The 27,857-nt window shown below is 44.1% G+C and overlaps 1 protein-coding gene across 1 annotated transcript; it reads right to left on the bottom strand.

Moving 5' to 3' along the window:
• Positions 1-27,857, bottom strand: LOC120041754 (regulator of G-protein signaling 6-like; the record flags this gene model as incomplete). The annotated part of the gene is made up of 11 exons (XM_038986617.1): positions 27,771-27,857; positions 19,893-19,989; positions 19,208-19,258; positions 18,586-18,692; positions 9,915-9,966; positions 7,030-7,094; positions 5,843-5,919; positions 4,379-4,460; positions 4,192-4,266; positions 3,896-3,994; positions 1-62 (listed from the first exon to the last, which is right to left on the bottom strand). Coding segments are annotated over exons 1-11 (854 nt in total), but the record flags the coding sequence as incomplete, so codon positions are not given.

Genomic DNA, 27,857 nt, shown 5'->3' with positions numbered 1-27,857 from the left:
CTCTCAGCGACTTTAGAAACCTTTATACAGTGTCGGTCCAACTGGCTGTTAAGAAACACAATCTGAGGAGGAGAAGAGTCATCATTATTCATCGATTATGATTCAAACTGGTTTCTAATTTTTGCATTCGGAAAGTATTCAGACCTCTTGACAATTTTTTCATATTTTGTTACGTTACAGCCTATTTCTAAAATGGATTTAATACATTTTATTCCCTGATCAATCTACACACAAAGACATCACAATACCCCATAATGACAAAGCAAAAAATGTTTTTTAGATTTTTTTGCAAATGTATAAAAAAAATCTAAAAACTGAAATACCTTATTTGCATAAGTATTCAGGCCCTTTGCTATGAGACTCGAAATTGAGCTCAGGTGCTTTCGTTTTCCATTGACCATCCTTGAGATGTTTCTATAACTTAGAGTCCACCTGTGGTAAATGCAATTGATTGGACATGATTTGGAAAGGCACACACCTGTCTATATAAGGTCCCACAGTTGACAGTGCATGTCAGAGAAAAAACCAAGCCATGAGGTTGAAGGAATTGTCGTAGAGCTCCGAGACAGGATTGTGTCGAGGCACATATCTGGGGAAGGGTACCAAAACATTTCTGCAGCATTGAAAGTCCCCAAGAACATAGTGGCCCCCATCAATTTTAAATGGAAGAAGTTTGGAACCACAAAGACTCTTCCAAGAGGTGGCGGCCTGGAAAAACTGAGCAATCGGGGGAGAAGAGTCTTGGTCAGAGAGGTGACCAAGAACTCGATGGTCACTCTGAAAGAGCTCCAGAGTTCCTCTGTGGAGATGGGAGAACCTTCCAGAAGGACAACCATCTCTGCAGCACTCCACCAATCAGGCCTTTATGGTAAAGTGGCCAGAAGGAAACCATTCCTCAGTAAAAGGCACATGACAACCCACTTGGAGTTTGCCAAAAGGCACCTAAAGTCTCTCAGACCATGAGAAACAAGATTCTCTGGTCTGATGAAACCAAGATTGAACTCTTTGGCCTGAATGCCAAGCGTCACGTCTGGAGGAAACCTGGCACCATCCCTACTGTGAAGCGTGGCGGTGGCAGCATCATGCTGTGGGGATGTTTTTCAGCGGCAGGGACTGGGAGACTAGTCAGGGTTGAGGGAAAGATGAACGGAGCAAAGTACAAAAAGATCCTTGGTGAAAACCTGCTCCAGAGCACTCAGGACCTCAGACTGGGGCGAAGGTTCACCTTCCAACAGGACAACGACCCTAAGCACACAGCCAAGACAATGCAGGAGTGGCTTCAGAAAAAGTCTCTGAATGTCCTCTGAATCTAATAGAACAGCTAATAGAACATCTAATAAAACATCCAAAAGAACATTCAATAGAACATCCAACATCCAATAGAAAATCCAATAGAACCTCCAATTGAGCATCCAAAAGAACCCCCAATATAAAATCCAATATCCAATAGAACATCCAATAGAACATCCAACATCCAATAGAACATCCAAAAGAACATCCAATAGAACATATAGTATAACATCTAATATAACATCCAATAGAACATCTAATAGAACATCCAAAAGAACATCTAATAGAACATCCAATACAACATCCAATACAACATCCAATGCAACATCCAATAGAATATCCAATAGAACATCCAATAGAACATCCAACATCCAATAGAACATCTAACAGAACATCCAACATCTAACAGAACATCCAATAGAACATCCAACATCCAATAGAACATCCAATAGAACATCCAATAGAACATCCAACATCTAACAGAACATCCAATAGAACATCCCACATCCAATAGAACATCCAATAGAACATCCAACATCTAATAGAACATCCAATAGAACCTCCAATAGAGCATCTAATAGAACATACAACATCCAATAGAAAATCCAATAGAACATCCACCATCCAATAGAACATTCAACATCTAATAGAACATCCAATTCAACATCCAATAGAACATCCAATAGAACATATCCAACATAACATCCAATAGAACATCCAACATCTAATAGAACATCCAATAGAATATCCAACATCCAAAAGAACATCCAATAGAACCTCCAATAAAACATCCAATAGAACATCTAATATAACCTCCAATAGAACCTCCAATAGAGCATCTAATAGAACATCCAACATCTAATTGAACCTCGAATAGAACCTTCAATATAACATACAATATCAAATAGAACATCTAATAGAACATCCAATAGAACATCTAATAGAAAATCTAACATCCAAAAGAACATCCAATAGAACATCCAACATCCAATAAAACATCTAATAGAACAGCTAATAGAACATCTAATAAAACATCCAAAAGAACATCCAATAGAACATCCAACATCCAATAGAAAATCCAATAGAACCTCCAATTGAGCATCTAATAGAACATCCAAAAGAACCTCCAATATAAAATCCAATATCCAATAGAACATCCAATAGAACATCCAACATCCAATAGAAAATCAAATAGAACATCCAAAGAACCTCCCATATAACATCCAATATCCATTGGAACATCTAATAGAATATCCAATAGAACATCTAATAGAAAATCCAACATCCAAAAGAACATTCAATAGAACATTCAACATCCAATAAAACATGTTATAGAACATATAATAGAACATCAACATCCAATAGAACATGTAAGAGAACATCCAATAGAACACCTAAGAGAAAACCCAACATCCAATAGAACATCCAATAGAACATCCAGTAGAACATCTAATAGAACATCGAACATCCAATAGAACATCCAAAATAACCTCCAATAGAGCATCTAATAGAACATCCAAAAGAACATCTAATAGAACATCCAAAATAACCTCCAATAGAGCATCTAATAGAACATCCAAAAGAACATCTAATAGAACATCCAACATCCAATAGAACCTCCAATAGAACCTCCAATATCGAATGGAACATCTAATAGAACATCCAAAAGAACATCTAATAGAAAATCCAATATCCAATAAAACATCCAACATCCAATAAAACATCCAATAGAACATCTAATAGAAAATCCAACATCCAATAGAACATCTAATAGAAAATCCAATATCCAATAAAACATCCAACATCCAATAGAACATCCAATAGAACATCTAAGAGAAAATCCAACATCCGATAGAACATCCAATAGAACATCTAATAGAACATCGAACATCCAATAGAACATCCAAAATAACCTCCAATAGAGCATCTAATAGAACATCCAAAAGAACATCTAATAGAACATCCAACATCCAATAGAACATCTAATAGAATATCCAAAAGAACATCTAATAGAACATCCAACATCCAATAGAACATCTAATAGAATATCCAAAAGAACATCTAATAGAACATCCAATACAACATCCAATACAACATCCAATAGAACATCCAACATCTAATAGAACATCCAACATAACATCCAACATTCAATACAACATCCAATAGAACCTCCAATATAACATACACTATCCAATAGAACATCTAATAGAAAATCTAACATCCAAAAGAACATCCAATAGAACATCCAACGTCCAATAAAACATCTAATAGAACATCCAATAAAACATCCAATAGAACATCCAAAATAACCTCCAATCGAGCATCTAATAGAACATCTAATAGAACATCAACATCCAATAGAACATCCAATAGAACATCCAATAGAACATCCAATAGAACATCCAACATCTAATAGAACATCCAACATTCAATAGAACATCCAATAGAACATCCAATAGAACATCCAATAGAACATCTAATAGAACATCCAACATCTAATAGAACATCCAACATCTAATAGAACATCCAATAGAACATCCAACATCTAATAGAACATCCAACATCTAATAGAACATCCAACATCTAATAGAACACACAGAAGTACCTCTTTCTCCACGTCCTCTTTGGTGCCTTTCCTGGCTAGTTGTGAGGGTGTGTGTACCGGGCTCTGTGACTGACCCTCCTCTATCAGTCCATACACTGACTGGACAGGGGGAAGGAGATAGGAATAAAGGAGAAGACAGGAGAGAGAAGAATAAGCATGTTACTATCCCATTCCTCAATAATGGGTTTCCAAACGACGTTTTTTGTAAAGTTTTTGACTTTGTCTTGGGACCCACCCACAACACCAACCTATAGTTCTGTCCACAGTCTAGTGAATCTAGTCCTTCCTGTCCGTACCTTCTTGACTCTCTGTGGGTTCTTCATACGTCTGCATTTCCTGATGTCCATCTCTGTGGTGTTCACACAACCTGGCTGTAGATTATAGAGGACCAGCAGGCATAAGGAAAGATTTTCAAAATAGAAATTGAGTGTTATTGGGCAAGTCCAGGTACAGAAATATTTCAAAACGCACACACGCACATACCACAGGTCTATGGACATCCCAGAAAGCTCTTTCTTGACTGTCTAGAATCTTCCTCTCAATTCTATCCTTTTTCGTGTCGATCCTGGAGGAGGAGAGGAAGGGAGGGAGGAAGAGAGAGAGAGAGAGAGCGAGAGAGAGAGAGAAAGAAAGAAAGAGGGAGGGGAAGAGGGAGATGGAGAAAGAAAGAGAAAAGAAAGAAAGAAAGAAAGAAAGGAGGGAGAGAGAGATGAGGGAGGGAGGGAGAGAGATAATAGGGAGGGAGGGAGAGAGAGAAGAGGGAGGGAAGGAGAGAGAGAAGAGGGAGGGAAGGAGAGAGAGAATAGGGTGGGAGGGAGAGAGAGAATATGGAGGGAAGGAGAGAGAGAAGAGGGAGGGAAGGAGAGAGAGAAGAGGGAGGGAGGGAGAGAGAGAGAATAGGGACGGAGAGAGAGAATAGGGAAGGAGGGAGGGAGAGAGAGAAGAGGGAGGGAAGGAGAGAGAGAAGAGGGAGGGAGAGAAGAAGAGTGTTAGACATAGCCTAAGGGTGTTTAATTTCTAATAGAAAAACCTCTACACAAATACAATACACTTTGAAATGTATCAAAAAGAAAACACACACACACACACACACACACACACACACACACACACACACACACACACACACACACACACAGTCGTCGTATTAAGAAGAACAGAAGAATCTCCCGAAGTTGCGGCCTGACTCCCTGCCTCAGAGCAGAGCACAGCAAATGAATTTCCATCGGTGCCACTTTCCCCTTATATAACTGGCATTTACACAGAGCTGTACACTGACGCTCTCACACGCACGCACGCACGCACGCACGCACGCACGCACGCACGCACGCACGCACGCACGCACGCACGCACGCACGCACGCACGCACGCACGCACGCACGCACGCACGCACGCACGCACGCACGCACGCACGCACGCACGCACGCACGCACGCACGCACGCACGCACGCACGCACGCACGCACGCACACACACACACACACACACACACACACACACACACACACCCCGACGCTCGCTCAGCGCTCCACACTGCACCCTGTCTCTGTACCAATTGGCATCCTATTCCCTATATGGTGCACTACTTTTCACCAGTAATGCAGTGTAGGGTGTCATTTGAGACAAATTCCTGTCTCTCCTCCCATGATTCCTGATTCTTGTTGTTCCTAATTAAGGTGTTCACAATGGAGGGTGTAAAACGGCATCTGATAGTCAGAACAGGTTTTCATGACCAGTCAAATTAGGAGGGACGTCTGGCTCATAAAGAAGAGGCGGTTGAGTCACACACACACACATGCACGCACGCGCACACACACACACACACACACACACACACACACACACACACACACACACACACACACACACACACACACACACACACACACACACACACACACACACACACACACACACACACACACACACACACGACGACTTTACTTACTTGACCTGAGCCTCGGCCTGCATGAAGACAAACTCCCACTTCCTAGTGAAGGCTCTCTGTAGTCTGGCTAGGTTCTCCTGATTAATGGAGAGAAGGAGGGGGGAGGGAGGGAGTGGGGGAGGGAGGGGGAGGGGGAGGGGGAGGGAGGGAGTAGGGGAGAGAGGTGGTGGGGGAGGGAGGGAGGGAGGGAGTGGGGGAGAGAGGTGGTGGGGGAGGGAGGGAGGGAGGGAGTGGGGGAGAGAGGTGGTGGGGGAGGGAGGGAGGGAGTGGGGGAGGGAGGGAGGGGGGTGGATGGATGGATGGATGGATGGGAAGAGGGGGGAGGGAGGGAGTGGGGGAGGGAGGGAGGGGGGTGGATGGATGGATGGGAAGAGGGGGGAGGGAGGGAGTGGGGGAGAGAGGTGGTAGGGGGGAGAGAGAGCGGGAGGGGATAGGGAGAGGGAGGGAGGGAGAGAGAGAGAGGTGGTAGGGGAGGGAGGGAGGGAGGGATAGGGAGAGGGAGGGAGGGAGGAGAGAGGGAGGTGGGAGGGATAGGGAGAGGGAGGGAGGGAGAGAGAGGATGGGGGAGAGGGAGGGAGGGAGACAGTAGGGGGGAGAGGGATAAAGGGAGAAAGAGAGAGGTGGTAGGGGGAGAGGGATAAAGGGAGGGAGAGGATGGGGAGAGGGATAAAGGGAGGGAGAGGATGGGGGAGAGGGAGGGAGGGAGAGAGAGGATGGGGGAGAGGGAGGGAGGGAGACAGTAGGGGGGAGAGGGATAAAGGGAGAAAGAGAGAGGTGTTAGGGGGGAGAGGGATAAAGGGATGGAGAGGATGGGGGAGAGCGAGGGAGAGAGAGAGAGAGGGGTGGTAGGGAGGAGCGGGATAGAGGGAGAGAGAGGATGGGGGAGATCGAGGGAGAGAGAGAGAGAGAGAGAGAGAGAGAGAGAGAGAGAGAGAGAGAGAGAGGAAGATGAGCACCACCACCCACAGCCACCTAGCAGAGTGTCAAATTGCAAATCAACTGAACCTTGAGGTTTATGTTGGCTGGTTTCACTACGTGTATCAGCCAGGGCTTATTGAAATGGAGGAAAACACATTGTGTCGTGTTTCCAGTTACAGTCAGACAGTCATATTGTCTGATACTATAATCTATAGATACTAAAGTATTGCACTGTGTAGGATACAGCGTGCCATTTGGAAAGTACTCACCGCCTCGTAATCAGCCAGCTCCAAACGAGTCTTGTTCTGCATGGTCCTCTTGCACAGATAGATAGCTGGAGGAGATGGAAAGGGGGGGGGGGGGGGGGGGGGAGAGAGAGAGAGAGGGGTGAGGGACAGAGAAAGAGGGGAGAGAAAAAGAGAGGGGAGAGAGAGAAAGAGGGGTGAGGGACAGAGAAAGAGGGGAGAGAGAAAGAGAGGGGAGAGAGAAAGAGGAGAGAGAGGGGGTGAGGGACAGAGAAAGAGGGGAGAGAGAAAGAGAGGGGAGAGAGAGAAAGAGAAGAGAGAGTGAGAGAGAGAGCAAGAAAGAGAGGGCAGGAGAGAGAGAGACCTTAGACTGAGCCTTATTAGTGGTTCTGTAAATCCCTTCAATCCAACCATCCCTATCGCTCTCCCTCTCCATCCATCCCTCACAATCTCTCCCTCTCCACCCATCCCTCACTATCTCTCCCTCTCCATCCATCCCTCACTATCTCTCCCTCTCCATCCATCCCTCACAATCTCTCCCTCTCCACCCATCCCTCACTATCTCTCCCTCTCCACCCATCCCTCACTATCTCTCCCTCTCCATCCATCCCTCACTATCTCTCCCTCTCCACCCACCCATCCATCCCTCCATCACTATCTCTCCCTCTCCATCCATCCCTCACTATCTCTCCCTCTCCATACCTCCATCACTATCTCTCCCTCTCCATCCATCCCTCACTATCTCTCCCTCTCCATCCATCCCTCACTATCTCTCCCTCTCCACCCATCCCTCACTATCTCTCCCTCTCCATCCATCCCTCACTATCTCTTCCTCTCCACCCATCCATCCATCCATCACTCCCTCTCCATCCATCCATCACTATCCCTCCCTCTCCACCCATCCATCCCTCCATCATTATCTCTCCCTCTCCATCCATCCATCACTATCTCTCCCTCTCCATCCATCACTATCTCTCCCTCTCCATCCATCCATCACTATCTCTCCCTCTCCACCATCCCATCCCTTCCTCGCCAGCTACCTTCATCGCTCTTACCTTCTCTTCTCTCTCTCCCTCTCCCCACATCCATCCATCCCACTGTCCCCCCATCTCCCCTCATCTCCCATCCCTCCAACACCCCCCCCCCCCCCCCCCACTCTCTCCTCATCTCCCATCCCTCCAACACCCCCCATCTCCCATCCCTCCAACCCCCCCCCCCCACTCATCTCCCATCCCTCCAACACCCCCCCACATCTCCCATCCCTCCAACACCCCCCCACTCTCCCCCCATCTCCCATCCCTCCAACACCCCCCCATCTCCCATCCCTCCAACACCCCCCCCCCACTCATCTCCCATCCCTCCAACACCCCCCACTCTCCCCCCATCTCCCATCCCTCCAACACCCCCCCACTCATCTCCCATCCCCCAACACCCCCCCCCCATCTCCCATCCCTCCAACACCCCCCCCATCTCCCATCCCTCCAACACCCCCCCACTCATCTCCCATCCCTCCAACACCCCCCCACTCATATCCCATCCCTCCAACACCCCCCCCACTCATCTCCCATCCTTCCAACACCCCCCCCACTCATCTCCCATCCCTCCAACACCCCCCCCCCCACTCATCTCCCATCCCTCCAACACCCCCCCACTCATCTCCCATCCCCCCAACACCCCCCCATCTCCCATCCCTCCAACACCCCCCCCCACTCATCTCCCATCCCTCCAACACCCCCCCCATCTCCCATCCCTCCAACACCCCCCATCTCCCATCCCTCCAACACCCCCCCATCTCCCATCCCTCCAACACCCCCCCCCCCACACTCATCTCCCATCCCTCCAACACCCCCCCCCCCATCTCCCATCCCTCCAACACCCCCCCCCCCCCCCCCCCCCCCACACTCATCTCCCATCCCTCCAACACCCCCCTACTCATCTCTTACATTTCGAATGCTTAGCAGGACAGGAAAATGGTCTAATTCACACACTTATCAAGAGAACATCCCTGGTCATCCCTACTGCCTCTGATCTGGCAGACTCACTGAACACAAATGCTTCATTTGTGAATGATGTCTGACTGTTGAAGTGTGCCCCTGTGTAACGGATGTGAAATGGCTAGCTAGTTAGCGGGTACGCGCTAATAGCGTTTCTATCAGTTATGTCACTTGCTCTGAAACCTAGAAGTAGTGTTTCCCCTTGCTCTGCAAGGGCCGCGGCTTTTGTGGAGCGATGGGTAACGACGCTTCGTGGGCGACTGTTGTTGATGTGTGCAGAGGGTCCCTGGTTCGCGCCCGTGTTGGGGCGAGGGGACGGTTTAAAGTTATACTGTTACATTGATGCTGTTGACCCGGATCACTGGTTGCTGCGGAAAAGGAGGAGGTTGAAAGGGGGGTGAGTGTAACGGATGTGAAATGGCTAGCTAGTTAGCGGGTACGCGCTAATAGCGTTTCAATCAGTTACGTCACTTGCTCTGAAACCTAGAAGTAGTGTTTCCCCTTGCTCTGCAAGGGCCGCGGCTTTTGTGGAGCGATGGGTAACGACGCTTCGTGGGCGACTGTTGTTGATGTGTGCAGAAGGTCCCTGGTTCGCGCCCGTGTCGGGGCGAGGGGACGGTCTAAAGTTATACTGTTACACCTGGCTATCCATAAATGTTTTTAAAAAACAAGACGATTGTGCCGTCTGGGTCTCTTACTACAAGGAATTTGAAATCATTTATACTTTTAATTTTGATACTTAAGTATATTTTAGAGACTTTCCACTTTTACTTGAGTCATTTTCTTTTAGGGTATTTTTTCCCCACCACTACCTATAGTGAATGACTTACTATAGACATAGAATTTCCATCCGTCACAGAGCATTGATTTGAAAGGGGAATTTCTGTTCTAGTAATTCCATTTCTATGAACTTACCATAGTCTGTGTTCTCTGGCTCCCAACAGTTAGAAGGCCAGAAATATGGAGCCTGAGGAGTCAGAGGGATGGAGAACGGAGAGACGTTTGGACAGAGGAGTGAGGATGACGGGAGGAATAGTTAGGAGAGGAATAGAAAGAAGAGAGGTGTGCAGAGAAGCACGGGGACAATATTAGTCAATAACTTAACAGTAAAAAATCTGTCCATTTGTAAAGATATATAGTTGATTCAACAGAAAGATATATATACAGTAGACTGCTTTCCAAGAGACGTGTGTCATGCTGTGAAAACTTCAGACAGATAAAAAGGGGCTGGCATGAATTCATTTATTGCTATCATGTAATCTGCACAGCGAGTGGAGTAGGCAGGAGTTGAAATTGCATTTGGAGTGCATCCCAAATTGGCGCACTATTCCCTATGTAGTGCACTACTTTTGACCAGGGCCCATAGACCTCTGGTCAAATGTAGTGCACTACACAGTATAGGGAATAGATTGCCATTTAGAACATATTCAAGTGTTCTGTTTTCCCTCTGTGAAGGTCTCTGAGCCTTCTGGGAGTAACATTATATGGATTATATGGCACCTGATCCTAGATCAAATCAAATCACATTGTATTAGTCACATGCGCCGAATACAACAGGTGTCGACCTTACCGTGAAATGCTGAATACAACAGGTGTCGACCTTACCGTGAAATGCTGAATACAACAGGTGTCGACCTTACCGTGAAATGCTGAATACAACAGGTGTCGACCTTACCGTGAAATGCTGAATACAACAGGTGTCGACCTTACCGTGAAATGCTGAATACAACAGGTGTCGACCTTACCGTGAAATGCTGAATACAACAGGTGTCGACCTTACCGTGAAACGCCGAATACAACAGGTGTCGACCTTACCGTGAAATGCTGAATACAACAGGTGTCGACCTTACCGTGAAATGCTGAATACAACAGGTGTCGACCTTACAGTGAAATGCTGAATACAACAGGTGTCGACCTTACCGTGAAATGCTGAATACAACAGGTGTCGACCTTACCGTGAAATGCTGAATACAACAGGTGTCGACCTTACCGTGAAATGCTGAATACAACAGGTGTAAACCTTACCGTGAAATGCTGAATACAACAGGTGTAAACCTTACCGTGAAATGCTGAATACAACAGGTGTAAACCTTACCGTGAAATGCTGAATACAACAGGTGTAAACCTTACAGTGAAATGCTGAATACAACAGGTGTCGACCTTACCGTGAAATGCTGAATACAACAGGTGTAAACCTTACAGTGAAATGCTGAATACAACAGGTGTCGACCTTACCGTGAAATGCTGAATACAACAGGTGTAAACCTTACCGTGAAATGCTGAATACAACAGGTGTAAACCTTACCGTGAAATGCCGAATACAACAGGTGTAAACCTTACAGTGAAATGCTGAATACAACAGGTGTCGACCTTACCGTGAAATGCTGAATACAACAGGTGTAAACCTTACAGTGAAATGCTGAATACAACAGGTGTCGACCTTACCGTGAAATGCTGAATACAACAGGTGTAGTAGACCTTACCGTGAAATGCTGAATACAACAGGTGTAAACCTTACAGTGAAATGCTGAATACAACAGGTGTAAACCTTACAGTGAAATGCTGAATACAACAGGTGTAAACCTTACAGTGAAATGCTGAATACAACAGGTGTAAACCTTACAGTGAAATGCTGAATACAACAGGTGTCGACCTTACCGTGAAATGCTGAATACAACAGGTGTCGACCTTACCGTGAAATGCTGAATACAACAGGTGTCGACCTTACCGTGAAATGCTGAATACAACAGGTGTCGACCTTACCGTGAAATGCTGAATACAACAGGTGTCGACCTTACCGTGAAATGCTGAATACAACAGGTGTCGACCTTACCGTGAAATGCTGAATACAACAGGTGTCGACCTTACCGTGAAATGCTGAATACAACAGGTGTCGACCTTACCGTGAAATGCTGAATACAACAGGTGTCGACCTTACCGTGAAATGCTGAATACAACAGGTGTCGACCTTACCGTGAAATGCTGAATACAACAGGTGTAGACCTTACCGTGAAATGCTGAATACAACAGGTGTCGACCTTACCGTGAAATGCTGAATACAACAGGTGTCGACCTTACCGTGAAATGCTGAATACAACAGGTGTCGACCTTACCGTGAAATGCTGAATACAACAGGTGTCGACCTTACCGTGAAATGCTGAATACAACAGGTGTCGACCTTACCGTGAAATGCTGAATACAACAGGTGTCGACCTTACCGTGAAATGCTGAATACAACAGGTGTCGACCTTACCGTGAAATGCTGAATACAACAGGTGTCGACCTTACCGTGAAATGCTGAATACAACAGGTGTCGACCTTACCGTGAAATGCTGAATACAACAGGTGTCGACCTTACCGTGAAATGCTGAATACAACAGGTGTCGACCTTACCGTGAAATGCTGAATACAACAGGTGTCGACCTTACCGTGAAATGCTGAATACAACAGGTGTCGACCTTACCGTGAAATGCTGAATACAACAGGTGTCGACCTTACCGTGAAATGCTGAATACAACAGGTGTCGACCTTACCGTGAAATGCTGAATACAACAGGTGTCGACCTTACCGTGAAATGCTGAATACAACAGGTGTCGACCTTACCGTGAAATGCTGAATACAACAGGTGTAAACCTTACCGTGAAATGCTGAATACAACAGGTGTCGACCTTACCGTGAAATGCTGAATACAACAGGTGTCGACCTTACCGTGAAATGCTGAATACAACAGGTGTAAACCTTACCGTGAAATGCTGAATACAACAGGTGTCGACCTTACCGTGAAATGCTGAATACAACAGGTGTCGACCTTACCGTGAAATGCTGAATACAACAGGTGTCGACCTTACCGTGAAATGCTGAATACAACAGGTGTCGACCTTACCGTGAAATGCTGAATACAACAGGTGTAAACCTTACCGTGAAATGCTGAATACAACAGGTGTCGACCTTACCGTGAAATGCTGAATACAACAGGTGTCGACCTTACCGTGAAATGCTGAATACAACAGGTGTCGACCTTACCGTGAAATGCTGAATACAACAGGTGTCGACCTTACCGTGAAATGCTGAATACAACAGGTGTCGACCTTACCGTGAAATGCTGAATACAACAGGTGTCGACCTTACCGTGAAATGCTGAATACAACAGGTGTCGACCTTACCGTGAAATGCTGAATACAACAGGTGTCGACCTTACCGTGAAATGCTGAATACAACAGGTGTCGACCTTACCGTGAAATGCTGAATACAACAGGTGTCGACCTTACCGTGAAATGCTGAATACAACAGGTGTCGACCTTACCGTGAAATGCTGAATACAACAGGTGTCGACCTTACCGTGAAATGCTGAATACAACAGGTGTCGACCTTACCGTGAAATGCTGAATACAACAGGTGTCGACCTTACCGTGAAATGCTGAATACAACAGGTGTCGACCTCACCGTGAAATGCTGAATACAACAGGTGTCGACCTTACCGTGAAATGCTGAATACAACAGGTGTCGACCTTACCGTGAAATGCTGAATACAACAGCTGTAGACCTGCTGAATACAACAGGTGTCGACCTTACCGTGAAATGCTGAATACAACAGGTGTCGACCTTACCGTGAAATGCTGAATACAACAGCTGTAGACCTGCTGAATACAACAGGTGTCGACCTTACCGTGAAATGCTGAATACAACAGCTGTAGACCTGCTGAATACAACAGGTGTCGACCTTACCGTGAAATGCTGAATACAACAGGTGTCGACCTTACCGTGAAATGCTGAATACAACAGGTGTCGACCTTACCGTGAAATGCTGAATACAACAGGTGTCGACCTTACCGTGAAATGCTGAATACAACAGGTGTCGACCTTACCGTGAAATGCTGAATACAACAGGTGTCGACCTTACCGTGAAATGCTGAATACAACAGGTGTCGACCTTACCGTGAAATGCTGAATACAACAGGTGTCGACCTTACCGTGAAATGCTGAATACAACAGGTGTCGACCTTACCGTGAAATGCTGAATACAACAGGTGTCGACCTTACCGTGAAATGCTGAATACAACAGGTGTCGACCTTACCGTGAAATGCTGAATACAACAGGTGTCGACCTTACCGTGAAATGCTGAATACAACAGGTGTCGACCTTACCGTGAAATGCTGAATACAACAGGTGTCGACCTCACCGTGAAATGCTGAATACAACAGGTGTCGACCTTACCGTGAAATGCTGAATACAACAGGTGTCGACCTTACCGTGAAATGCTGAATACAACAGCTGTAGACCTGCTGAATACAACAGGTGTCGACCTTACCGTGAAATGCTGAATACAACAGGTGTCGACCTGCTGAATACAACAGGTGTCGACCTTACCGTGAAATGCTGAATACAACAGCTGTAGACCTGCTGAATACAACAGGTGTAGACCTTACCGTGAAATGCTTCCTGACAAGCCCTTAACCAACAATGCAAAAAAGAAAACAGAGTTAAGAAAATATTTACTAACTAAACCAAAGTAATATATATATATTTTTAAGTAACACAATAAAATAACAATAATGAGGCTATATACAGGGGGTACTGGTACCGAGTCAGTGTGCGGGGGTACAGGTTAGTCGAGGTAATTTGTACATGTAGGTGGGGGTAAGGTGACTATGTATAGATAATAAACAGCGAATAGCAGCAGTGTAAAAATAAAGGGGAGGGGGGGTCAAGGGAAATAGTCCGGGTGGCCATTTGATTCATTGTTCAGCAGTCTTATAGCTTGGTGTTAGAAGTTGTTAAGGAGCCTTTTGGACCTAGACTTGGTGCTCCGGTACCGCTTGCAGTGCGGTAGCAGAGAGAACAGTCTATGACTTGGGTGACTGTAGTCTGACAATTTTTTGGGCCTTCCTCTGACACTGCCTGGTATATAGTTCCTGGATGGCAGGAAACTTGGCCCCAGCGATGTACTGGGCTGTACGCACTACCCTCTGTAGCGCCTTATGGTCGGATGCCAAGCAGTTGCCATACCAGGAGGTGATGCAACCGGTCCGAATGTTCTGGGGACCCATGCCAAATCTTTTTAGTCTCCTGAGGAGGAAAGGCATTGTTGTGCACTCTTCACAACGTTCTTAGTGTGTTTGGACCATGATAGTTTGTTGGTGATGTGGATACCAAGGAACTTTAAACTCTCGACCCGCTCCACTACAGCCCTGTCGATGTGAATGAACCCCTGTACATGGCCCCGCTATTGTTATTTACTGCTGCTCCTTAATTATTTCACATCGTAAAACTGCATTGTTGGTTATGGGCTTGTAAGTAAGCATTTCACTGTAAGGTCTACACCTATTGTATTCGGCGCATGTGACTAATAAAGTTTGATTTGAATGGGAGAGTGTTCGGCCCTCCATTTCCTGTAGTCCATGATCATCTCCTTTATCTTGCTCATGTTGAGGGAGAGGTTGTTGTCCTGGCACCACACTGCCAGGTCTCTGACCTCCTCCCTATAGGCTGTCTCATTGTTGTCGGTGATCAGGCCTACCACCACTGTGGTGTCAGCAAACTTAATTATGGTGTTGGAGTTGTGTTTGGCCACACAGTCGTAAGTGAACAGGGAGTACAGCAGGGGACTAAGCACACACCCCTGAGGGGCCCCCGTGTTGAGGATCAGCGCGGCAGATGTGTTGTTGCCTACCCTTACCACCTGGGGGCGGCCCGTCAGGAAGTTCAGGATCCAGTTGCAGAGGGAGGTGTTTAGTCCCAGGGTCCTTAGCCTTGTGATGAGCTTTGAGGGCACTATGGTGTTGAACGCTGAGCTGTAGTCAATGAATAGAATTCTCACATAGGTGTTCCTTTTGTCCAGGTGGGAAAGGGCAGTGTGGAGTGCATTAGAGATAGCATCATCTGTGGATCTGTTGGGGCGGTATGCAAATTGGAGTGGGTCTTGGGTTTCTGGGATAACGGTGTTGATGTGAGCCATGACCAGCCTTTCAAAGCACTTCATGGCTACCGACGTGAGTGCTAATCATTTAGGCAGGTTACCTTCCCTTCCTTGGGCACAGGGACTATGGTGGTCTGCTTGAAACATGAAGGTATTACAGACTCAGTCAGGGAGAGGTTGAAAATGTCAGTGATGACACTTGCCAGTTGTCCGCGCATGCTTTGAGTACACGTCCTGGTAATCCATCTGGCCTTGTGAATGTTGACCTGTTTAAAGATCTTGCTCACATCGGCTATGGAGAGCATGATCACACAGTCGTCCGGAACAGCTGGTGCTCTCATACATGCTTAAGTGTTGCTTGCCTCGAAGCGAGCATAAAAGGCATTTAGCTCGTCTGGTAGGCTTGCGTTACTGGGCAGCTCGCGGATGGGTTTTCCTTTGTATCCATAATAATATGAAAGTCCTGCCACATCCGATGAGCGTCAGAGCCGGTGTAGTAGGATTTAGTCTTAGTCCTGTACTGACGCTTTGCCTGTTTGATGGTTCGTCTGAGGGCATAGCGGGATTTCTTATAAGCGTCCGGATTGGTGTCACGCTCCTTGAAAGCGACAGCTCTAGCCTTTAGCTCGGTGCGGATGTTGCCTGTAATCCGGTTGGGATATGTACGTACGGTCACTGTGGGGAAGACGTCGTCGATGCACTTATTGATGAAGCCGGTGACTGAGGTGGTATACTCCTCCATGCCATTGGATGAATCCAGTCTGTCTAGCAAAACAGTCTGTCTAGCAAAACATCTGACCACTTCCTTATTGAGCCGGTACTTCCTGCTTTAGTTTTTCGCTTGTAAGCAGGAATCAGGAGAATAGAATTATGGTCAGATTTTCCAAATGGAGGGTGAGGGAGAGCTTTGTATGCGTCTCTGTGTGTGGAGTAAAGGTGGTCTAGAGTTTTTTTTCCTCTGGTTGATCATGTGACATGCTGGTAGAAATTAAGTAAAATGGATTTAAGTTTTCCTGCATTAAGTTCCCCGGCCCCTAGTAGCGTCACTTCTGGATTAGCATTTTCTTATGGCCTTATCCAGTTGGTTGATGTCGGTCTTAGTGCCAGTGTCAGTTTGTGGTGGTAAATAGACAGCTACGAAAAATATAGATGAAAACTCTCTTGGTAGATAGTGTGGTCTACAGCTTATCATGAGGTACTCTACCTCAGGCGAGCAATACCTCGAGACTACCTTAATAGTTGTTATTGACAAATAGACACACACCGTTACCCCTCGTTTTACCAGAATTAGCTGCTCTGTCCTGCCGATGCACGGAAAACACAGCCAACTGTATATTATCCGTGTCGTCGTTCAGCCACGACTCAGTGAAACATAGGATTCAGATTTTTATGTGCCGTTGGTAGGATAATCTCAAATGGAGCTCATCCAGTTTATTCTCCAGTGATTGCACGTTGGCTGATAGAACAGATGGTAGAGGCGGGTTACCCACTCGCCAACGAATTCTCAGAAGGCACCCTGATCTGCGCCTCCTGTATTTCCGTCTTTTCTTCATGTGAATGACAGGGATTTGGGCCTTGTCTGGTAGAGACACTTTATCCTTCCTGTCAGACTCATTAAAGAAACATCTTTGTCCAGTTTGAGGTGAGTAATCGCTGTTCTGATATCCAGAAGCTCTTTTTGGTCATAAGAGATGGAAGCATCAACATTATAATCAAAGTAAGTTACAAACACTGTGAAAAAAACAAACAAAATAGCACAATTGGTAAAACGGCAGCCAGCCTCTCCGGCGCCCTCCTGAGAGGCTTTGTGTATACAGACCCCTAAATGTTCTCTCTTTGGGTTCAGTTGAGGTAAATATTTCACAGGATATTCCACCGTTCATTTTTAATGGGGTCATGGATCCTCTGTGTAGAAACAGAGGAAGTACCTTAGCGGATGTGGTATTGTGTGGTACGGTTCAGGGATCAGGGGAGTTTTGACTCGCTTCCAGGACTGAGCTGGAAAGTGTCTGATACTTATCATTCAGATTAACACAAGACAGCGCTTGTCCATGTCTGTCTTGCTCTCTCATTTTTTTTCTCTCATGAGGAAGAGAGTAGGAAGTGGCCTACACGTGCATGGGAGAACAACTGGTCACATTGGTGCAGTTTCACTCACTGGCAGTGCAGAGATGTATGAAATGTTGTGTTTTTAGCTGTTAACGGGAGAAGGTTCCTACACTTTTCCCACAACATAATGCAATGTTCTGGGAACATTCACAGAACCAAATGTAATCCCTCTTTGTCTCATTTTTGCTTCCTTATCAAATTAAATGTCTTTAGCCTATGGTGATGGTCACCTGGAAGCTGCCTTATATGGTCCTACTGCTCATCTGGAAGCTGCCTTATATGGTCCTACTGCTCACCTGGAAGCTGCCTTATGTGGTCCTACTGCTCACCTGGAAGCTGCCTTATGTGGTCTTACTGCTCACCTGGAAGCTGCCTTATGTGGTCCTACTGCTCACCTGGAAGCTGCCTTATGTGGTCCTACTGCTCACCTGGAAGCTGCCTTATGTGGTCCTACTGCTCACCTGGAAGCTGCCTTATATGGTCCTACTACTCACCTGGAAGCTGCCTTATATGGTCCTACTACTCACCTGGAAGCGGCCTTATATGGTCCTACTGCTCACCTGGAAGCGATAGAAGGTTCCGTCGTCTTTGAGTGACAGAACGTGATCAGAGATGGGGAAGAGATATCCCTGAGCAGCAATCAGACTCCCGATGTGTATGGCCTCAGCTACGTGGGGCAAGGTAAAGAATGGGACACAGTCAGCGATTTACTTACATGTAAACACCCGTGGTAGTAATAGTTTATAAAGGGTCTATCACGTCTTTACTGCCTGCTTATTAAGATGTTTCAGTATTTAAACACAAAGCTCATTATCTTCAACTATATCCATGTACAGTAACCAGGAAGAGACAATTACAAACATGCAATACATGTTCTATTAAGAGTTTATTTAACTAGGCAAGTCAGTGAAGAACAAATTCTTATTTACAATGACGGCCTACCCCGGCCAAACCCGGACGACGCTGGGCCAATTGTGCGCCGCCCTATATGGACTCCCAATCACGGCCGGATGTGATACAGCCTGGATTCGAACCAGGGACTGTAGTGACGCCTCTAGCACTGTGCCTTAGACCACTGCGCCACTCGGGAGCCCTAGCAGGGTCTATCACACATGTAATACATTCTTTAAACAAAACTTTAATTGCCATTGAATACAAAGCTTCAAAAAAGCATTTACCCACCTGGATCCTCAATGGCTAGGTTCTTCATCAGCCACTGCACTATGTCTGCACCTGGTAGAGACAAGAGACAGAGGACTGTTATGGAAGATGAACAACACACACACACACACACACGTAGGTGTAAGCTTTTCTTTACTTTGGCAGAGGTAGACCACAGAGCGAATAAACTGTAGTTACTATTTACTCAATATTAACCTCCCCCTGTAAAAAAAAAACCTTGAACTGTCTGCATCGGAAAATGCAATTGGGATAGAGAGATAGAGAGAGAGAGAGAATGAGAACGAAAACAATGACTACAGAAGCGCTGCCTTCCACATCATTTATTCGATTTCTGGCCTGTGGTTCTGCGCTGTGTCCGTGTATGTATGTGTGTGTGTGTGTGTGTGTATCTATGTGTGTGTGTGCGTGTCTGTGGAGTAATAGTGTTTATTGATAGGCCTCTCTGCTCATGGCCCACTAAGGTAATAGATCCTGAGACGGGATGAATCATAAGAGTGGCCATCAATTATTTGGTGGTGCCGTGGCTAGACACACACACACACACACACACACACACACACACACACACACACACACACACACACACACACACACACACACACACACACACACACACACACACACACACACACAGACACACACACACACACACACACACACACGCCGGCCGCAGCTGCACTCTCACCTGTGACGACGCTGGGTATCTTGGTCAGGAAGCTCTTGACAGTTCTGATGGGAACGCCCTCGGTCTCATCCTGGATACGGGTCACTATCTCCTCAATCTGCAGGGAGAGGAGAGATTGAGGAGCGCACCATGCTTCACACATTGACAACCTTTAGAAATACAGGTTATTCTCATCCAGATCAAATCTATTTCACAAGACACACCTGAGATACTTTCGCCAGTTGTTGGAATGAAAGTGTCGCTCCTTGTTTTGGGGAATTCACTTTTCTAATCTTAATTAATATCACTAATTATACTGTTAGCTGAATCACGGTCACAACGGATTACATGATCTCTGTAGGCCTATCACATATTACGGAACACTTAGCTAAAGCCCATTTAGTTCCAGACCAGGCTTAAGTCTATCAACTGTCATGTCATCTTACAGAGACTAATGTGTAGATGATGGGCTGGAGTCCAGACAGTTGAGATTTGAATTCCAGTCACACAAACCCCTCAGGCATATTAATATCCCCGTAGCCAATAATGAAGCACGTTGCCCACCTTTTGGTCCCAGTTTCAAACGGTTCACCCGATATGGATGAAAACCTCTTCAAATTAAAGCTGACAGTCTGACCTTTCACCTCATAGTCATCGTGTCATTTCAAATCCAAAGTTTTGGAGTACAGAGTCAAAAACAACAACAAATGTGTCACTGTCCCAATGCTGTTAGAGCTCACTGTATATAACCCACGTGAGAGAGAGCAGGGTAGAGAGAGAGAGAGAGAGAGAAGGGTAGAGAGAGAGCGAGAGGTCAGAGTGAGAGAGAAGGGTAGAGAGAGAGAGAGAGAGAAGGGTAGAGAGAGAGAGAGAGAGAGAGAGAGAGAGAGAGAGAGAGAGAGAGAGAGAGAGAGAGAGAGAGAGAGAGAGAGAGAGAGACATCATGAACCAATCAAAGGACTCATATATACAACATTGGAAAAACGAAACAAAATCCCAAAGCCGGCTAAATTGCTATCTGACCCTAAACAGAGAATATGAATTGGCTGAATATCTCTACTCTGTCAGAGATACGAAGCAGAGACAGATCATTACCAAGTACAGGCTGAGTGACCACCGATTGGCAATAGAAACCGGCAGACATAAAAAGACATGGCTACCCAAAGAGGAGCGTGTATGTGGTCACTGCACGACAGGGGAGGTAGAAACAGAGATGCACTTTCTCCTTTACTGTGATAAATATTCCTCACCAAGAGATTCATTATTCACAGAAATGACTACATTTATTCCAAATTTTAACTTATTAAACCCAGAGGAAAAACTAAAAATACTCATGGGCGAAGGAGCAATGGCTCCTTTTGCAGCCAAATATGTATTTGCCTGCCATAGCCTGAGGGACACTGAATAATAACATCTGCATAGTAAGCAGTAACTTACTTATTATGACTGTTATTGTTATTACTGTTATTGTTATTACTATTATTATTGTTGTTTATCATTCCAAATAGTAGTGGTATGGGTGGTAATGGTAATGATAGCAGTTTAATGATGGTGGTGGTGGTAGTGGTGGTAATGATGATAGTAGTTGTAGTACCGATGTAATGGTGAAGATGACCGTTATTTAGTTATAAGTTAGTTATAGTTAAAAAAAAAAAAAATTTAGAGAGAGAGAGAGAAGGGTAGAGAGAGAGAGGGAGAGAGAGAGAGAAAGAGAGAGAGAGAAGGGTAGAGAGAGAGAGGTCAGAGTGAGAGAGAGAGAGAAGGGTAGAGCGAGAGAGAGAGAGAGAGAGAGAGAAAGAGAGAGAGAGAAGGGTAGAGAGAGAGAGGTCAGAGTGAGAGAGAGAGAGAGAGAGAGAGAGAGAGAGAGAGAGAGAGAGAGAGAGACTTTTGACTGTGTCTGTCTTTAATGATACATCCTTATTTAATTTCATGAAAGCATCACCACCTCTCCCCCCGTTAAAACCAAATATTCCTTGTGCTATATACTCACCTTGCCCTCTACCCCACGATACAAACCAACACGATAACCAAAACCTCACCACTTCTACAACCATATATCCTACCCATCTTCCCCAGCTGTACAGACATGACCCCCCCCCACCAAACACACACACCATATCTCCACCCTATCTTCCACCCAAAGGCACGCAGAGACCATCCCATTAAATAATAGTAAAGAGTCTGTTATCCCCCAACCTTTGACCCTGTTCCTCCTTGTTAGTCAAATAACCAACTGAGCAAACAGAAAATTCATCAACATACATTTGGCCTTTTCCTTATTCGAATACCTGTGTCCCATTTTAAACATCCCGACAGTAAACTCCACCCCCAATCTCACTCACAGACATTCCAACAGAGACATTAATGACATTAACCTGGCGTATACAGACATTACAACAGAGACTTTAATGACATTAACCCGGCGTATACAGACATTACAACAGAAACATTAATGACATTAACCTGGCGTATACAGACATTACAATAGAGACATTAATGACATTAACCTGGCGTATACAGACATTACAACAGAGACATTAATGACATTAACCCGGCGTATACAGACATTACAACAGAGACATTAATGACATTAACCCGGCGTATACAGACATTACAACAGAGACATTAATGACATTAACCTGGCGTATACAGACATTACAACAGAGACATTAATGACATTAACCCGGCGTATACAGACATTACAACAGAGACATTAATGACATTAACCTGGCGTATACAGACATTAAAACAGAGACATTAATGACATTAACCCGGCGTATACAGACATTACAATAGAGACATTAATGACATTAACCTGGCGTATACAGACATTACAACAGAGACATTAATGACATTAACCCGGCGTATACAGACATTACAACAGAGACATTAATGACATTAACCTGGCGTATACAGACATTACAACAGAGACATTAATGACATTAACCCGGCGTATACAGACATTACAACAGAGACATTAATGACATTAACCTGGCGTATACAGACATTAAAACAGAGACATTAATGACATTAACCCGGCGTATACAGACATTACAATAGAGACATTAATGACATTAACCTGGCGTATACAGACATTACAACAGAGACATTAATGACATTAACCTGGCGTATACAGACATTACAATAGAGACATTAATGACATTAACCCGGCGTATACAGACATTACAACAGAGACATTAATGACATTAACCTGGCGTATACAGACATTACAATAGAGACATTAATGACATTAACCTGGCGTATACAGACATTAAAACAGAGACATTAATGACATTAACCTGGCGTATACAGACATTACAATAGAGACATTAATGACATTAACCCGGCGTATACAGACATTACAATAGAGACATTAATGACATTAACCTGGCGTATACAGACATTACAATAGAGACATTAATGACATTAACCTGGCGTATACAGACATTACAATAGAGACATTAATGACATTAACCCGGCGTATACAGACATTAAAACAGAGACATTAATGACATTAACCTGGCGTATACAGACATTACAATAGAGACATTAATGACATTAACCTGGCGTATACAGACATTACAATAGAGACATTAATGACATTAACCTGGCGTATACAGACATTAAAACAGAGACATTAATGACATTAACCTGGCGTATACAGACATTACAATAGAGACATTAATGACATTAACCCGGCGTATACAGACATTACAACAGAGACATTAATGACATTAACCTGGCGTATACAGACATTACAACAGAGACATTAATGACATTAACCTGGCGTATACAGACATTACAATAGAGACATTAATGACATTAACCCGGCGTATACAGACATTAAAACAGAGACATTAATGACATTAACCTGGCGTATACAGACATTACAACAGAGACATTAATGACATTAACCTGGCGTATACAGACATTACAATAGAGACATTAATGACATTAACCTGGCGTATACAGACATTAAAACAGAGACATTAATGACATTAACCTGGCGTATACAGACATTACAATAGAGACATTAATGACATTAACCCGGCGTATACAGACATTACAATAGAGACATTAATGACATTAACCTGGCGTATACAGACATTAAAACAGAGACATTAATGACATTAACCTGGCGTATACAGACATTACAACAGAGACATTAATGACATTAACCTGGCGTATACAGACATTACAATAGAGACATTAATGACATTAACCTGGCGTATACAGACATTAAAACAGAGACATTAATGACATTAACCTGGCGTATACAGACATTACAATAGAGACATTAATGACATTAACCTGGCGTATACAGACATTACAACAGAGACATTAATGACATTAACCTGGCGTATACAGACATTACAATAGAGACATTAATGACATTAACCTGGCGTATACAGACATTACAACAGAGACATTAACCCGGCGTATACAGACATTACAACAGAGACATTAATGACATTAACCTGGCGTATACAGACATTACAACAGAGACATTAATGACATTAACCTGGCGTATACAGACATTACAATAGAGACATTAACCCGGCGTATACAGACATTACAACAGAGACATTAATGACATTAACCTGGCGTATACAGACATTACAACAGAGACATTAATGACATTAACCTGGCGTATACAGACATTACAACAGAGACATTAATGACATTAACCTGGCGTATACAGACATTACAATAGAGACATTAATGACATTAACCTGGCGTATACAGACATTACAATAGAGACATTAACCCGGCGTATACAGACATTACAACAGAGACATTAATGACATTAACCTGGCGTATACAGACATTACAATAGAGACATTAATGACATTAACCTGGCGTATACAGACATTACAATAGAGACATTAACCTGGCGTATACAGACATTACAACAGAGACATTAATGACATTAACCTGGCGTATACAGACATTACAATAGAGACATTAATGACATTAACCTGGCGTATACAGACATTACAATAGAGACATTAATGACATTAACCTGGCGTATACAGACATTACAATAGAGACATTAACCCGGCGTATACAGACATTACAACAGAGACATTAATGACATTAACCTGGCGTATACAGACATTACAATAGAGACATTAATGACATTAACCTGGCGTATACAGACATTACAATAGAGACATTAATGACATTAACCTGGCGTATACAGACATTACAACAGAGACATTAATGACATTAACCTGGCGTATACAGACATTACAATAGAGACATTAATGACATTAACCTGGCGTATACAGACATTACAACAGAGACATTAATGACATTAACCTGGCGTATACAGACATTAAAACAGAGACATTAATGACATTAACCTGGCGTATACAGACATTACAATAGAGACATTAACCCGGCGTATACAGACATTACAATAGAGACATTAATGACATTAACCTGGCGTATACAGACATTACAATAGAGACATTAATGACATTAACCCGGCGTATACAGACATTACAATAGAGACATTAATGACATTAACCTGGCGTATACAGACATTACAATAGAGACATTAATGACATTAACCTGGCGTATACAGACATTACAACAGAGACATTAATGACATTAACCTGGCGTATACAGACATTACAATAGAGACATTAATGACATTAACCTGGCGTATACAGACATTACAACAGAGACATTAATGACATTAACCCGGCGTATACAGACATTACAACAGAGACATTAATGACATTAACCTGGCGTATACAGACATTACAACAGAGACATTAATGACATTAACCCGGCGTATACAGACATTACAATAGAGACATTAATGACATTAACCTGGCGTATACAGACATTACAATAGAGACATTAATGACATTAACCCGGCGTATACAGACATTACAATAGAGACATTAATGACATTAACCTGGCGTATACAGACATTACAATAGAGACATTAATGACATTAACCTGGCGTATACAGACATTACAATAGAGACATTAATGACATTAACCTGGCGTATACAGACATTACAACAGAGACATTAATGACATTAACCCGGCGTATACAGACATTACAATAGAGACATTAATGACATTAACCTGGCGTATACAGACATTACAATAGAGACATTAATGACATTAACCTGGCGTATACAGACATTACAACAGAGACATTAATGACATTAACCCGGCGTATACAGACATTAAAACAGAGACATTAATGACATTAACCTGGCGTATACAGACATTACAATAGAGACATTAATGACATTAACCTGGCGTATACAGACATTACAATAGAGACATTAATGACATTAACCTGGCGTATACAGACATTACAACAGAGACATTAATGACATTAACCTGGCGTATACAGACATTACAATAGAGACATTAATGACATTAACCTGGCGTATACAGACATTACAACAGAGACATTAATGACATTAACCTGGCGTATACAGACATTACAATAGAGACATTAATGACATTAACCTGGCGTATACAGACATTACAACAGAGACATTAATGACATTAACCTGGCGTATACAGACATTACAATAGAGACATTAATGACATTAACCTGGCGTATACAGACATTACAATAGAGACATTAATGACATTAACCTGGCGTATACAGACATTACAACAGAGACATTAATGACATTAACCTGGCGTATACAGACATTACAATAGAGACATTAATGACATTAACCCGGCGTATACAGACATTAAAACAGAGACATTAATGACATTAACCTGGCGTATACAGACATTACAATAGAGACATTAATGACATTAACCTGGCGTATACAGACATTACAATAGAGACATTAACCCGGCGTATACAGACATTACAACAGAGACATTAATGACATTAACCCGGCGTATACAGACATTACAACAGAAACATTAATGACATTAACCTGGCGTATACAGACATTACAACAGAGACATTAATGACATTAACCTGGCGTATACAGACATTACAATAGAGACATTAATGACATTAACCTGGCGTATACAGACATTACAACAGAGACATTAATGACATTAACCTGGCGTATACAGACATTACAATAGAGACATTAACCCGGCGTATACAGACATTACAACAGAGACATTAATGACATTAACCTGGCGTATACAGACATTACAATAGAGACATTAATGACATTAACCTGGCGTATACAGACATTACAACAGAGACATTAATGACATTAACCTGGCGTATACAGACATTACAATAGAGACATTAATGACATTAACCTGGCGTATACAGACATTACAACAGAGACATTAATGACATTAACCTGGCGTATACAGACATTACAATAGAGACATTAATGACATTAACCTGGCGTATACAGACATTACAATAGAGACATTAATGACATTAACCCGGCGTATACAGACATTACAATAGAGACATTAATGACATTAACCTGGCGTATACAGACATTACAACAGAGACATTAATGACATTAACCCGGCGTATACAGACATTAAAACAGAGACATTAATGACATTAACCTGGCGTACACAGAAAACACATGATGCACAGTTTCACTCATGACACAGAAAGGACACCTCTGTCTGACTCCTGGGTCGACCCGTGCCAACCAGCTGTTAGTGGCCAGGGCTCCTTGTAGAACCCTCCACTGGAGGTCCCCTGACCTCTTTGGTACTGGGGGTTTGTAGAGCCCCCTCCATCTAAAACCCACCATACTCTCCTCCCCACATACCCCCTGCCACTGATGTGCCTTCACTCCTGTTAGGACCCTAATGTTCCTAACCTTAATGCAGAGGTTGTAGAGGGCTTTACCTCCCACCCCCTCAAACTCCCCCAGGCTCGGAGTGTTAAAATCTAACAAGTCCTCCAGACCCCCTTGCCAGTCCAAAGTCTCTGTCGTCGTCTGCACTAGCGGAAAAATTGGTGCTGGTCGGGGCCTCCTCCACAGCACCAGGAAAAGGTTCCAT

Source organism: Salvelinus namaycush, unplaced genomic scaffold (genome assembly GCF_016432855.1).
Source record: "Salvelinus namaycush isolate Seneca unplaced genomic scaffold, SaNama_1.0 Scaffold527, whole genome shotgun sequence".
Taxonomy (NCBI): Eukaryota; Metazoa; Chordata; class Actinopteri; order Salmoniformes; family Salmonidae; genus Salvelinus; species Salvelinus namaycush.
Note: the sequence above shows the minus strand (reverse complement) of the source record. Positions and strands in the feature narration are given on the sequence as shown.